At 40.4% G+C, this 15,108-nt stretch overlaps 1 protein-coding gene across 16 annotated transcripts in view; it reads left to right on the top strand.

Annotated features, from left to right (window-relative positions):
* PHC3 (polyhomeotic homolog 3) overlaps positions 1 to 15,108 on the top strand; it is a 52,995-nt gene that overhangs the window by 33,525 nt on the left and 4,362 nt on the right. For 14 of the 16 annotated variants that reach the window (XM_087965324.1, XM_026666240.2, XM_087965321.1 and 11 more), the window contains 6 exons: positions 1,112 to 1,262; positions 4,350 to 4,603; positions 6,206 to 6,365; positions 9,779 to 9,893; positions 12,602 to 12,752; positions 12,850 to 13,081. In XM_087965324.1, the coding sequence (XP_087821450.1) occupies positions 1,112 to 1,262; positions 4,350 to 4,603; positions 6,206 to 6,365; positions 9,779 to 9,893; positions 12,602 to 12,752; positions 12,850 to 13,081 (1,063 nt within the window). Of the gene's footprint in view, positions 1 to 1,111; positions 1,263 to 4,349; positions 4,604 to 6,205; positions 6,366 to 9,778; positions 9,894 to 12,601; positions 12,753 to 12,849; positions 13,082 to 15,108 lie in introns of those variants that run through there. The other 2 variants (XR_015749520.1, XM_087965329.1) reach the window with 2 other exon arrangements.

Genomic DNA, 15,108 nt, shown 5'->3' with positions numbered 1-15,108 from the left:
GGTATTTCTAAAGACATAATCCAAAGTCATGTAATCTTCTTTTAATTGTCCAACTTTCACAATGGTAGGTAGTTAAAGAAAAAGCAATAACATTTAATATTTTGCAAATATTGTTAAGATGAATGTCCTTACTTTTCCAAATCTTTTCCATGCCAGTCATTGTAGTGCACTCTCATGATACACTGGAAAATAAAAAAAATTCTTAGTTGTCAATTTTATCTTGAAGTCAGCTGTTGTCATTAATCTTGATGTTCAGATTTAATCCAGCCTTTTCCCATTCTGCCTTGAATTTTAGGATACATTGTTTTACTACATATTGTCTTCATTTTCTGCCAGGAGAATAAAGTTGTTGTCTATATATCTTAGACTGTTAGTGTTTTTTTTATTTTATTTCAATATCTAATTTGATTAAGTTAAAGCTCCTTAGAATTGCCTGTATTCATAAATTGAACCAAAGTGGCAATAATATACATCAGTGATACCTGCCTTTTTCCATCTCCATAAATTGCTCCCAAATTGGCTTCTTACTTGCTGTGCAATTGTTGTGATTTTGTTAAACGAATCTAGCATTCTGGAACATCCTATTCTGTCAGGTACTTTCATAATTATTTGGGTTCAAATCAGGTGAGAGCTTTTTTATAGCTGGTGAAGAATAAATACACTTATGTTTTAAATGTATTTTGATCACTATAAAGATTTTTTTCTTCTACATCTTTTTGAAAATTTCATGCTTGCTCCATGATTTGCAGCATATGCTTCTTCATCTTCTCAACCAGGTTCTCAGAATAATTCTACTTAAAGTAGATAATTTTAAAAAGCAATGTTAGATTTCTGATTAATTCGTTTATCCCAAGAAACAAGTTTAGACAAGACAAAACATCTTCTTAATTAATTTCTTCTTTTTCTGTAATAATTTGATTCAGCCTGCTATCTAATTTGTTTTTAAGATTTTGCCTTTAAAAATTAACGTTTCTTGAGAATCGATTTTACTAGTAAATTGACAGTAGTTGCATTTACATTTTAATAATTTTTCAAATTGTTTCCTGGAAAGCTAACAAAATTAACAAAATACAAAGCTTGACTCTAACGTGGGTTGATTTGTTCAATGCAGCTTTATCAGGAGGAAGATATCTGTGAAGATGAGATGCCTGAGGACTCAGATGGTGTTCGTATGGCTAGGACTCCCACCCCACCAACACTGTCACCACCAGCTATCACTTTAAGAAGCAGAGAAGAGCTTACTTATGACGATGCTTTTCCAGGTGAGAAAAAGAACACATTGTGGTATTATAACTGAGCCCAGTTTCTGGTTCTCATTTCTTGTTTCATGTAAGTCCCAAAGTTGTTTTTTTCAAGAAGCAACTGGACTTTTCTTTTAAGGTCACCTGGGGGTTTATCTGTGTCATCAGGGTCACCTGAGTGGTGCAAATTGTTGTGGAGCCTTCTTGGAACTGTTGAAAGGACTATATTGTAGATTGGAGGTAGATGATGTTATATCATTCCCCCTCTGTTGAGAGAGGGCTGTTCAATTTTGACATAGATGGCCTCTTTAACACAGTCCTTTCAACAGTTCCAAGAAGCTCCACACCAATTTGCACCACTTAGGTGACCACCCTGATGATACAGATATACCTCCAGGTGACCTTAACAGCCCGCTAAAAGAATGCAATGCCAGCTGTCTGCAAGAGTATAAATCCTTACATTCCCCACCATGCAGTCAGAGCTGAAGAAGCTTCTTGGATGAGAAGCAAAATGTCTTTAAAGAAAAACCAGAAAGTCCAGGTGACTTTAAAAAAAAAAAAAAAAAAAGCACCGTTGGGACAACCGTGAACCTGGATGACTGAGAATCTCCATAGATATATCACCTTTGAGGCTAAGGGCTGTGAAGTAAGATCAAGGGAATGTCTCTGATGCAATTATCCTGAATAACTGGACTCTATCTTGGCTTTAGCAAATTGTGAAGGCATTTTGAAAGTCAGGCTTGTTGCTTTGTTGTTGTAAATTAAAAGCAAGAACGTAGAGTTTCCTGGATTGGATTGCCTTGTCTTAAGAACATAAAGTCACCCTTGGTGAGGAGTGGAGAGTGGAGAGGAGAGGAGAGTGGAGTAGTGTGAAGTAGAGTAGAGTAGAAGAGAGTAGAGAAGAGTAGAGATGGAAGGGGCCTTGGAGGTCTTCTAGGCAGGAAACCCTACATCACTTCAGCAAATGGTTATCCAACATCTTTTTAAAAACTTCAAATGTTGGAGCATTCACAACTTCTGGAGGCAAGTTGTTCCACTGATTAATTGTTCTAACTGTCAGGAAATGTCTCCTTAGTTATAGGTTGCTTCTCTCCTTGATTAGTTTCCACCCGTTGCTTCTTTTCCTGCCCTCTGGTGCTTTGGAGAGTAGCTTGACTCCCTCTTCTTTGTGGCAGCCCCTGAGGCATTGGAACAGAAGAGAAGGAATGTCATCAACTGATCTGTCTTGATCTTGACACCTCAGGCTTAGGGTTTAAAATAAACCTTCTCTTCTTTGCACTTGTAGCTTTGCAGCTCAAAAATACTGGAGGCAATGGACAGAGCTAGCTGCATTATGTGAACAAGTATATGGGGGCTACAGAGCTGGCAAGGAATCCCAACATCCATATAATCTGGTGAAAAAAATAGTAAGAGGCAAGCCTGACAGAAAAGATAACACAAAGCCCCCTGTAACTGATAGTAGGGTGTTGCTGAGCTGCAGGAATTAGAGAAAATAATGAGAATATATATATCTGGTGAAAGGGAACCATTAGAAAACTAAAACCTCAAAACTTTCTAGAGCTACAAAGCTCTGATCATCTGCAAGCCAGGTGTTGGTAATTGGTAAAATATATGTGTCTATATTGTGTTCCTCATTGCATGCTAAATTCCCACAATGAACATTGCATTTCAACCCCCCATTTTAGTCCACTGATTCATTTGGTTAGTTAAGTAATCTTCCATTGTTGCATTTATTGGCACAGGGCAATTATATAACATTAAAATTAAAGCAGGATTCAGACAAATTAGAACAGCATCAGAGAAAGGCAGGCTAACCAGAGAACTAGAAATGAAGTCCTATGAAAAGAGAAAGAGAAAAGGGACTGGGAATGGACAGCTTTGAGAAGAGAAGACTAAAAGGGAACACAGTGGATCTTTTCATATACCTGAAAAGATATCAGAGGGCCCCCTGGCTTGGTTGTTTTCTTGAAGACGTTTCATTACCCAAAGTAGGTAACATTCAGACAGAAGCACTCATGATGTTACCTAGTTGGGTAATGAAACGTCTTCAAGAAAACAACCAAGCTCAGAGAGCACCAAGACCCCTCGTTTCAATCCTGATCTACAAATATTCTCCTTTATTGAGAGAGAGAGAGAGGAAAGAAAGGCAAGAGCTGTTATTTTAGAATGCAACACAAGGAATGATTGAGTTACAGGGAGGAGAAAAGCTAACAGCCATGCAGGTTAACAGAGCATAGTTGAGCCCCCAAACTGTTTCACTTAAGTTGTCTGCACACCTCAGAAGAGCAGTAGATAAGAGTACACAGCTGGGAATTACTGATTGAGTTATTGTGCGTTTTCATAAAAGCAAGGAGGAATGGATGCTTTCAGAGATAGAACATTGGAGTAACTCAGTGGTGGTGGGAAACTTTATTGTCCACATGGGCTGCATGCAGGGCTTTGGTGGTAGGCTGGACAACGTCAAGAATACATTCATAAGGGGAGCCTTGATGTAGCTGAGATTACTAAAAGGAAAGGGATAAAGCCATCCTGCTCTTTATTCACTGGGCTTTCCCTTACTAGCTTTTCAATCTTCAAGCCACTGATGATTTTCTGATTTGTTGAAGACCTCTTTTGCAAAGTCCAACAACCATGGAGTTCTTTTAGTCTAAAATCAGAGCCTTGGATACTCTAAACTCTGTAACAGAGAATGCTTTAGGTTCATCAGGACTTGCAAGTCAAAGAAGTCTAATTTAAGTGTTGGGTCTTGCAAAAGTAGAGCCTTCCAGAAATCTAGGGGTGGCTGCAAATGGGTATAAATAAATCTGCTGGAGCAGGTAAATGAAAAGGAATCGGGAGATACAATCAACCGCATGAGGGCAGCAAAGCCCCAATAGAACCATAGTCTGCCTGCTCCAGAAGAAGTTAATGGGTGGAAATTCTATATGTTCTGTGAAGCATTCATATGGTCCCTAGACCTGCTTCCTTTTCCAAAATTAACATGTCAGTTGATGCAATAAATATCGGAAGAGACTTCTGTAATAGCCACATTATGAACAAAAGTGATGCTTTCTATAATTATGAAGATATTTGAGTTATTTTAAAATACATACATTACTTTTTTTCCAGAACAAGAGGGACATTCTTCAATGGCCTCATCAGTCAGCGCATCTGTAATTAAATCACCATCAGACCCTTCACATGCCTCTATTCCACAGCCACCTATTTTGCTCCCAGCAATTGCAACAAGGACTAACAGCGCATCAGTGTCCAATAGAAACCCTAGTATAGAAAGCAAACTTCCACAGGCTATCGTTAAACCACAAATCCTGACTCATGTTATTGAGGGCTTTGTGATCCAAGAGGGTTTAGAACCATTTCCTGTAAGTGTAAAAAATACATCATTGCACCTTGTATGTGTGATATTTTCCTTTTAAAAGGCAATGTGTTGTGGTTATTTGGGGCTTCTGTTTGTTTAATCTCTGTTAATAATTTAGACTAATTGTCTTGTTAGTAACCAAATTTTGTAATGTAAGACTTAACACATGAGTGGTTGGGTAACCCATAAATGAAGAAAATATGTGAGGTCATAAAATACACACGTTTATAGAGAAACTGCTTCTCCTTTTGGCTCATGTTGAGTGTTATCAAGAGCTTAAAAGCAAAATGACCGAATCTCCTTTCCTCAACATCGCCAGCATTCTCACCAGAGTCACTTCTGGTGAACTGTGTAGCTAAATATATTTGATAAATAAAATTCTGATAGACTCGTAAGTGTTAGTAATGACTGTATTTACTCCTTATAAATTTCTGTAAACCATGTTGACTCTGGGAAGAAACAAGCATAACCTAAACATAAATGTCAGGCATTGGCCCATCAATTATTTTGGATTGGCGATTTTAAAAAACAAAACAATGTACGGTATCTTACTGTTTCAAAGTTACATTTAAACTATATTTAAAACTGATTTGTTTTTAGTTATTTTTGTTTTGAGATTTTTTTAAATAGTTGTGCTGGGTGCAGGGATTCAAGAGAGACAAGGTCCATAGCCGAGGAATAATCAGCATGTGGTTGAGAAGTGTGATTCCTCGTGTTGATTTTGGCTTGTCCTTCCCATTGTCTTTTTGAGTGAAAACCAGTTCTTTCCCAGGGTAGGTTGCTTCTCAAAGAAGATAAACCACTAGGGTAGAAGTAGCGTGACATTTTCCATTGGACAGGAAGCATGGACTCTTCTGCTTTTTTGTTGAAGACAGCTTTCAAATGCAACTAAGGCTCAATGCTTTTCTGTTTCATAACTGCAATTATTTTTACTGCTTTATTATTAAATGTACTGTTAAATTTAAATGTACTGTTAGCACTCAGTGCACCTTGCAAAATTGCTCATAAGAGCAATTTTCCAAAGGCAAATGGAAAATACCAGTACAAACACAAACACACACACACAAACACCCAGAGAGTAAATATAAATGTGTGTTTTCAACTTATGGCCCTTCATCCTAAAGTTTGTTACTCTCTTTCATAACAAAAAAAATTATATTTCTCAGTCTGTTTTCCTGTGCATGTCAAGGTGGAAAGAGACAGCAGAATATAATCAATTTCCTATGAAAAGAATAGAATGGTAGCTCAGAATGTGTTGAGAAGATAACATTTGTGTTTTTCTGTGGTATCTCATTACAAAGCCACAAATGGAAGATTCAAACAAAGATTATTTCATATTAAAAACTGATATTTCCTCTCCATATCTCCATATTTCATTTCACATTTTCTTCCATATGTTGGTTCACCCATAGCCTCTGGACCCCCAAATGGCTACACTAGTCCCTGTCTTTGAAGTTGATGGAAATCTCTAATCTATGGCTCTGTATGTCCTTGTAGCAGTAACTAGGCTACAAGATTAGCAAAGCTGTGAAATCTTCAGTCACTTGACATGAGAAACCAAACTTTTTTTGTTGTTGTTAATGATTTCATCTTTCTCTCTTAACAGGTAAGTTGTTCATCTCTTCTGACTGACCAGCCTGCAAAAAAGAGACTCTTGTTGGAGGAGCAAGTTGTGAACGTTATGTGTGTTGAACCAGAGCTTCAGAACAATGCCAAACATGCAGACAACTCCTCAGACACAGAGATGGAGGACATAATTACTGAAGGTTTTTGTATTGGATTTAATCTGTATGAATGCTTAGTCCTCTATTTTTCCAGGAGCTTTAAGTGTCATCCTGAATTGCCTTTCCTACCTTTGGGATACCAGATTCTTAACAGAATTTGTTGCAAGGAAGTTACAAATCAACCGTGAGGTGTCAGTGCTGAAACTTAAAGGGAACATCCTATATCTGGCTTTAGGTTTTCATGTTAAATGAACTTAAGGGCTCTGGAAGATGTATAGAGGTAGTCCTCAACTTACAACAGCTCATTTAGTGACTGTTCAAAGTTACAACGACACTAAAAAAAAGTTTTTTATGACCATTTTTCATACTTATTATCGTTGCAGCATTCCCGTGGTCACGTGGATGCTTGACAACTGGCTGTTTTTATGACAGTTCCATTGTAGTGGTGTTATGTGATCCTCTTTTGCGACCTTCTGACAGGCAAAGTCAGTGGGAATCCAGATTCACATAACAACCATATTAATCATTTTAATAACTGCAGTGATTCACTTAACAACTGTGGAAAGAAAAGTCGTAAAATGGGCTGGGGGGCAAAATTCACTGAACAGGTTTCTCACTTAGCAACATAAATCCTGGGCTCAATCGTGGCCATAAGTCGAGGACTAGCTGTATTCCCATCTGCATCAGAAGCACTGTTGTCACGAAACGGGAATAAACATTGCATTGGTTGCATGAATGAGTCACTTGAATCCATCTTTAAATTCCTGCTGGTAGTAATCTGGTGCAGGGGTCTCCAACCTTGGCAAGTTTAAGCCTGGCGGACTTCAATTCCCAGAATTCCCCAGCCAGCTTTGAAGTCTGCCAGGCTTAGCTTTGCTGGCTGGGGAATTCTGAGAGTTGAAGTCAGCCAGGCTTAAACTTGCCAAGGTTGGAGACCCCTGATCTGGTGAACGCTTCAGCTCATCTAAGCTGTATTGAATATTAACAGAATGTTAATATTACAGTGGTTTGCAACCTGCACCGCCCAGAATAAGGTAGAAAATTCAAATGTCTATAGGTTAAAATGTACCTTGTTATTATCACCAGAAAATATCCTTTCAGGGCATACCGGTAGTCCTCAGCCTACAACGACAATTGAGCTCCATATTTCTGTTGTTAATTGAGTCATTTGTTAAGTGAGTTTTGCCTAAATTTTAGGACCTTTCTTGCCACAGTTGTTAAGTGAATCACTGCTGATGTTTAGTTAACAACATGGTTGTTAAATGAAACTGGCTTCCCCATTGACTTTGTCAGAAGGTCGCAAAAGGGGATTGCATGGCACTGCAATCGTCATAAATATGAGCCAGTTGCCAAGCATCTGAATTTTGATTATGTGACCATGAGGATGCTGCAACGGTCGTACGTGTAAAAAACAGTCATCGGTCACTTTTTTCCAGGGCTGTTGTAACTTCGAACCGTCACTAAATGAACCCTTGTAAGTTGAGGACTACCTGTAATTCTGTGAGTTAAAGGTTTTGAATATTTTCAATGTTAAAGTTGCATGTGAGATGTAATATAAATTTGCCCCCACTGTGTTATTACTACATATTGGAGGCTTTTTTCCTCGTTAAATAAAAGGCAGAGGTTTGATTGACATATGACTGAGCAGTATAAGTGATGGAAACTGATATTAGATATTGTTTAAGGACTTTTTAAAAAAAGATACGAATTTACTAGGAAATACCATATCTCTTTCATTAAATGTATTATTAATTTGGAGGACAAGCCATGTTTTTATCAATCTTATTTTTAATTTTAATGAGCCTTGCTCTCGGGAAGCATAACAGATAACAGATAATCAGAGTTGGAAGGGACCTTATAAGTCATCGTCCAACCCCCCACCCAAGCGGGAGACCCTACACCATTTCTGACAAATGGCAGTCCAATCTCTTCTTGAAAGTCTCAAGTGATGGTGCTCCCACAACTTCCGAGGGCAAGCTGTTCCATTGGTTGATTGTTCTCACTGTCAGAAAGTTTCTCCTTGTTTCCAGATTAAATCTCTCCTTGTTCAGTTTCCATCCATTATTCCTTGTCTGGCCTACAGGCGCTTTAGAAAATAGCTTGTCCTCTTCCTCTCTGTGGCAGCCCCTGAAATAGTGGAAGACCGCTATCATGTCTCCCCTGGTCCTTCTCTTCACTAGACTAGCCATGCCCAGTTCCTGTAACCGTTCTTCATATGTTTTAGCGTATTCTAGTTTTAGCATATGCAGGACTGTAGTTTTGAATGCTGACATTTGTAAACCTGGATACGTAGGGACTCTTTTATTATTGCTAAAGTATGTATGGTTTTACAGGATCAAAAGACATACAGTTCCAAGCTAAAATGCATAGAACAACACAGTGTGCCTGTTTTTCTGTAGTAGACACTAGAGAGTAAAATCAAATAACATATACCATGGTGGCACAGTGGTTAGAATGCAGTACTACGGGCTACTTCTGCTAACTGCCTGTTGCAGCAGTTCAGCAGTTCAAGTCTCAGTGGCTCAAGATTGACTCAGCCTTCCATCCTTCCGAGGTCGATAAAATGAGGAACCAGTTTGTTGGGGACAATATGCTGACTTTGTAAACTGCTTAGAGGGGGTTGTGCAGCACTGTGAAGCAGTATATAAGTCTAAGTACTATGGCTATATATGTGGATGGTCTTGGTATTAAAAACTCAGATTTTCAGTTTAAAAGAAAGTCCTTACTGAACAATGTCAGTTGTCAGGGGTTGCCATCATTAAATGAGTACTGCACAGGTTGTTGAATTGAGGATGTCATGTGACCATGACTTCTGTTTCCTCCATTGATTTTACTTGTGAGAAGCTGGAAAGGAAGGTCTCAAATCATGATCATGGGATTGTTGCATTAGCTGGAACTTAGAGAAGCAGTTGTCAGTACCCCTTGTTCAATGGCACTGCAAGTTCCAACAGTTGTTAGAGTGTCATTAATTAAGTAACATATATCATTAACAAAATATTAAGTACTTAGTAACACCTGTGTTTCCATGGTAAACAATTGACGTTTTAAGAAGATGGAACTAGGCAGACTGGACATATCGTTCGATTGAGCAAAAACATCTTCAATTTCTAATTTTAATTGTGAATATATTCACAATTAATGAGGTTAATTGTAATAATATATGTGGTTCCTAGGGTGAGGTGGTCCACAATGGATAGATTTTTTTAAATTTGATCTTAATCTGGCAGAACTAATGCTGTATTCTTGATTTACTTCATTTTTTTCTTCGTTTAAAAAAAAATCATGTTTTTAAATCAGTGAAGGTTCAATCATGAGGAAAGGCCTTCTTCATGACCACTAGCTTTTCTGAGTCACTCCCAAACACCAGATCATTCCCCAAGACATGAGAGTTTCAAACACTTCTGTTACAATGGAATGGTTTAAACTAACTGCATTTATTCTGCTATTTCCTTTAGAGGGGCTGGATGAGATGGAGACAGATCTCCTCAAGTGTGAATTTTGTGGGAAAATGGGGTACGCAAACAAGTTCCTGAGGTCGAAAAGGTTCTGCACCATGTCCTGCGCTAAGAGGTATTCTTCATTAGTTATCATTTGAGAGATTGTAAAAGCCATGAATACAGCGTAGGGTTTGGAATCAAATGTACTAAATCAGATGAGTCCCAAACATAGGTACTCGCTGTGGTGTTCCTGAGTAAAGGGTTTGCTGGTTCCATCCATAAGGACATGGTATTAAATGGTTTTTAAAAGACAAGTTTGGAAGTCAGGAATATTACTTATACTCTGGAACAGACTAATATCTGTCCTTGTATCAAAGGAATATAACACTCTCTCTCTCTCTCTCTCTCTCTCTCTCTCTCTCTCTCTCTCTCCTCCCTCCTCTCTCTCCCTCCCTCTCCTCCTCCCTCCCTCCTCTCTCTCTCCTCCCTCTCCCTCTCCTTCCCCCAAATCAAGTTTCTGCCTTCAAAGTTTTACTGAGGTTAATTTGCAAACGTCCACTCAAATGGATTTTTTTCTTTTCTTTTGTCAGCTTTCTTCTTTTGTCCTTTAGATATGTAAACTGCTTAGTCAATTGTGTTTAATCAGAAACTTGTAACACCATAAACAACTTTAGAGAACAATAATATTTTGAAAATAGAGTTCAAGTTCATTGGAAAAATGATTCTTTGTAAGTCCAAAGCAATTAAAACAAAGAAAAGGAAACAGGTTGTTCAACCTAAGCAGCATTAAAAGAAAAAAACAAAGCACATTTTAAATTGTAGTAGCATTCAGTTGGCACATTTTAAAACTTAATAATTGAAGAATCATTAAGAGTATGTAAATAATCAAAGATGATAAATCTCCACCAAATACAGGTGAGGATTGGAGAAATACAGTTTCTAGCCTTTCCTCAGCCAAGTTTTTGAACCAATCACTCTCTCATCCCAATCTATCTCATGGGTGGGAATTGCAAGAATGAAATAAAACAATTACTGTATTAGCCACAATGAACCTTTGGGGGAATTCAAGCTATAAAAGAAATGTACACGTGTGCACACACAGACACATAGACACACACACACACAGTTTTTAATATAAACATTTCAAATCAATTTTTTTTTAAATTTGTGAATATATTTTGCAATGAAGTGACTACATCAGTTAAAGTTGTAATAGGTAATGAGTAAATTAATTCCGGGCTATGCATAGTTTCATCTAGAGCAGGAGTCCTCAACCACCGGGCCGCGGACCGGTACTGGTCCGTGGAGCACTCTGTACCGGGCCGCAAAGAATTTTTTTTTAAAAATGGCGGCTTTCTTCGCCGGTAAATGCTGCTGGGATCAGGGATCAAGGACACAAATGAAAGAAGGGGAGGGAGGAAGCAACCGAAGCCTGTCCTGCTCTCTGGCTCAGCAGCTTCGGTTTCTCCCGCCTTGTTCCTCTCTCAGTCGCTCTCTCGCTCCTCCACCAGCCCAGGAAGAAACTGCTTCAAAGAAGCCGGGGTGTGTGTGGCTTTTCCTGTCTCCGCAGCGCCTCCGAGCGCCCATTTTTACCCCACCCTGCCCGCCCGCTTCAATTCAGTGCTCCGCTGCCTGCCTGCCTGCCTGCCTTCGCTTCGAGCAGCTTCGGCTGAGAATAATAACTATTCGCCTCTTTATCAGCCAAGCTGCTCCAAACGAAGAAGGCAGGCAGGCAGGCAGAACGAGCACTGTGGATTGAACCGTGCGCGGGCGGGCGGGGTGGGGTGGGGTAAATGGGCACTTCGGAGGAGCTGCGGTTACAGGAAAAGCCACCCCCACCGGCTTCTTTGAAGCAGTTTCTTCCTGGGCTGGTGGAGCAGCGAGAGAGCGACTGAGAGAGGAACGAGGCAGACACCTGAGGGAGGGAGGGAGACACCTGAGGGATGGGGCTGAGGGAGGCAGGGCCGAGGCGCTCCCTGAACTTGGTGGTTTGCTGGCAGACGTTTTTACCCGACTAGGTAACAACATCAGATGTTACCTAGTCAGGTAATGAAACGTCTGCAAGCAAACTACCAAACTCGGATTCTTCTCCCCCTCCCCCCGCCCGGTCCTTGAAAAAGTGTTTGTGCTTGAAACTGGTCCCTGGTACAAAAAAGGTTGGGGACCACTGATCTAGAGTATTGATATTTATTTGAATTAGGAGTTGTCACTGAATCTTAACATCTTTTTGTGATGAGACTAAAGGCACTCTGCCATCAATCCTAACAGTAGAGTAGAGTTAGAGTAAGTAGAAAGAATAGAATGGAATGGAATGGATTGGAATAGGAATAGGAACAGAACAGAACAGAACAGAACAGAACAGAACAGACCTTGGAAATCTTCTAGTCCAACTCCTTGCTCAGGCAGGAAGCCCTATACCAATGATGGCTAACCTTTTCGGCACTGAGTGCCCAAAGCAATGTGTGCCTCTCCCCTGCACATGCGCGCACGTTCCCATGCATGCACACCCTCACACATGCACGTGCATCCCTGAGCATGCACGGCAGAGACCTGAAGACCAGCTGGCTGGCGGGAGTTACGTGCGCAGCGGAGCTGAGCTGGGGTGACAGCTCAAATGCCCAGAAGGAAGGCTCTGCATGCCATCATGGCCTTATACCATTTCAGACAAATGGTTGTCCAATCTCTTCTTTAAAACTTCCAGTGCTGGAGAATTCACAACTTATGGAGACAAGTTGCTTCACTGGTTAATTGTTCTGTTTACTTCAACTGAAACTTTGGATGGTTTTCATCGTCGAAGCATTATAATTAATGATAGCATACCTTTTCATCATTTGCATCTAGGTATAACGTGAGCTGTGGTAAGAAATTTGGATTATACTCATCAGACAAGAGCAGCCGTTGGAGCCGTAGTCCAGATAACCCAGGTCTTGGGCGGCGAGGGCGGCGTCCAAGTGGCTCTGATGGAGCTCCAAGGGAACACTTCCTTAGACAGGTCTGTAGAACATACTAATTGAACTCCATGGTGTCCTTTTACCAGAGTCGCAAAGGAAAATGGTTATACTGTGGTTTGTCTGTACTACATTTTCCAGCTACCAATTACTTATCCATCTGCAGAAGAAGACTTGGCCTCTCAGGAAGACAGCGTGCCAGTTGCCATGACCACTCGCCTGCGAAGGCAAAGCGAGAGAGAGAGGGAGCGGGAGCTTAGGGAACTGAGAATTCGGAAAACAGCCGACAACATGGATTTGTCGCCAGCCATGCAGTCGGTCCCATCAGGCTGGACCGTTGAAGATGTCTGGGCCTTCATCCACTCATTACCTGGTATGCAGCGGAAATCTGTGTCAATTTGCTAAGAGCGATAAGAGGACAGGCTCGCTGGGAGGGGAATACAGATAGTCCTCGACTTACGACAATCGCCTCCCCCCCCTTTCTTTAAATTTTATTGTATAAAATACAAAAAAGGAAAGGAAATAGGAAATTAAGGTAGGGAAAGCGAACGGGAAAAGGGGGTGTGAAATACAAGGGGGAAGAGAAAAAGAAAGAAAAGGGGGCATTGACTTCCAACTCTTCCTAGCAGAGTACAAGATAAAATACACTCCAACCTCAACTTTTTGCTTTTACATATGAATACCATGTTTCTCCAACCATATGCCCCCTCCAATAGGAAGGCCCAGCACTTCTTTGTACGCATGCAGTGAAATTAAGCCCTGTCCCCAAAATTTGGGCCTATTTAAGCGCATGCATTCCCCACCATTTCTCACATTGTTTGAATAACACAAGGTGTAGAGACATGGGGGGAAGGGCGTGGGGGAGGGGAAACTTGCCAAACTCATCCCACACGCAGCCACGTCTCGCCACTGGGCCGCTTCTATTGACCGTTAGGAGCGCCCGTGGGCAGCCTCGGCTAGAGTGCCCCGTGAGCAGCCACGCCTCGCCACCGGGCCACTGGGGGGGAAATTAAGTAACCCTTGGAAAGGATAGCCTAGCCGTTTTTTGGGGGGTCAAAAGAAAATAAGGCCCAGCCTTATTTTCTGAGAAACATGGTATATATATATCTAGCCATTTCTATAACACCAAATCTTTCTAATCAACAAAACCAAAATCATTTCAGCTTTTTTCTTCACCAGCCCAAATTCCAGAAGTGATACCCAACTAAGAATGTATTTTCTTCTTTGAGCCCAAAATTTTTGTTGCTACAGTGAAATGAATTTGTGAAGTGAATTTGGCCCCATTTTACGACTTTTCATGCCACCATTGTTCAGTTGAATCCCTGCAGTTGCTAAGTTAGTAACACGGTTGTTAAGTGAATCTGGCTTCCCCATTGACTCTGCTTGTCGCAAATGGTGATCACATGACCACAGGATACTGCAACCGTCATAAATACGAGTCAGTTGCCAAGCACCTGAATTTTGATCATGGGAATGCTGCAACAGTCATAAGTGTGAAAAAAAGCAGTCATAAGCCACTTTTTTCAGGGCCGTTGTAAGCTTTCAATGGTCACTAAATGAACTGTTGTAAGTTGAGGACTACCTGTATATGAGTTCCACACTTCATTGCAAAAACATGGGGGAAATGTCAGATGTACAGCTATTGCATGTGATATACCTAGAATTTACTTTCAGAATATTCTGAGAAGATTTGCTTGTGTGTGAAAACTCTTTTTCTGGTTCTTTTCTCAGATTCTACAAGAATAATTTGCATGTGTGACAGGTGACATAACAGGATGGCAGACTGTCTGTATCTTCTGCATTCTGTCATAACTCATCTGCCATACAGTAAGGCTATCAAAAATCCTGGAATGTATTCCCACAAACATTTTATTTTAAAAGAATGACTCCGTGCTCCAAGCTTTGACTAGAACAGAATATCAGTGTTGCAGGGTTGATTAAAATGCAGCAGAATGCATTTTACAACTGGTGCATCTTTTTCTGTATACATCATCACCATATATCTAAAGCAACACTTGGATGATTCTAGGAGAGCCTTCCCCAGCCCTGGCTTTCCTCAAATGTATTGGACATTCTAGGAATTGCAGTCCCAATAAATCTGGAGAGCCTCAAAATAGTAGTTCTACACTGATAGAAATAGAAGCATAACGATAGGAATAGCACTTAGACTTATATGCTGCTTCACAATGCTTTACAGCCCTTTCTAAGCAGTTTACAGAGTCAGCATATTGGCCCCAATAATCTGGATCCTCATTTTACCAACCTCAGAAGGATGGAAGGCTGAGTCAACCTTGAGCTGGTGAGACTCGAACTGCTGGTAGTTGGCCATCAGCGGAATTGGTCCGCAATACTGCATTTTAACCACTGCGCCACCACAACTCTTATATAGTTCATAAAAGG

This window comes from Notechis scutatus, chromosome 4 (genome assembly GCF_049901735.1).
Source record: "Notechis scutatus isolate UNSWTSFEM ecotype Mainland chromosome 4, rNotScu1.2, whole genome shotgun sequence".
Lineage (NCBI taxonomy): Eukaryota > Metazoa > Chordata > Lepidosauria > Squamata > Elapidae > Notechis > Notechis scutatus.
Note: the sequence above shows the minus strand (reverse complement) of the source record. Positions and strands in the feature narration are given on the sequence as shown.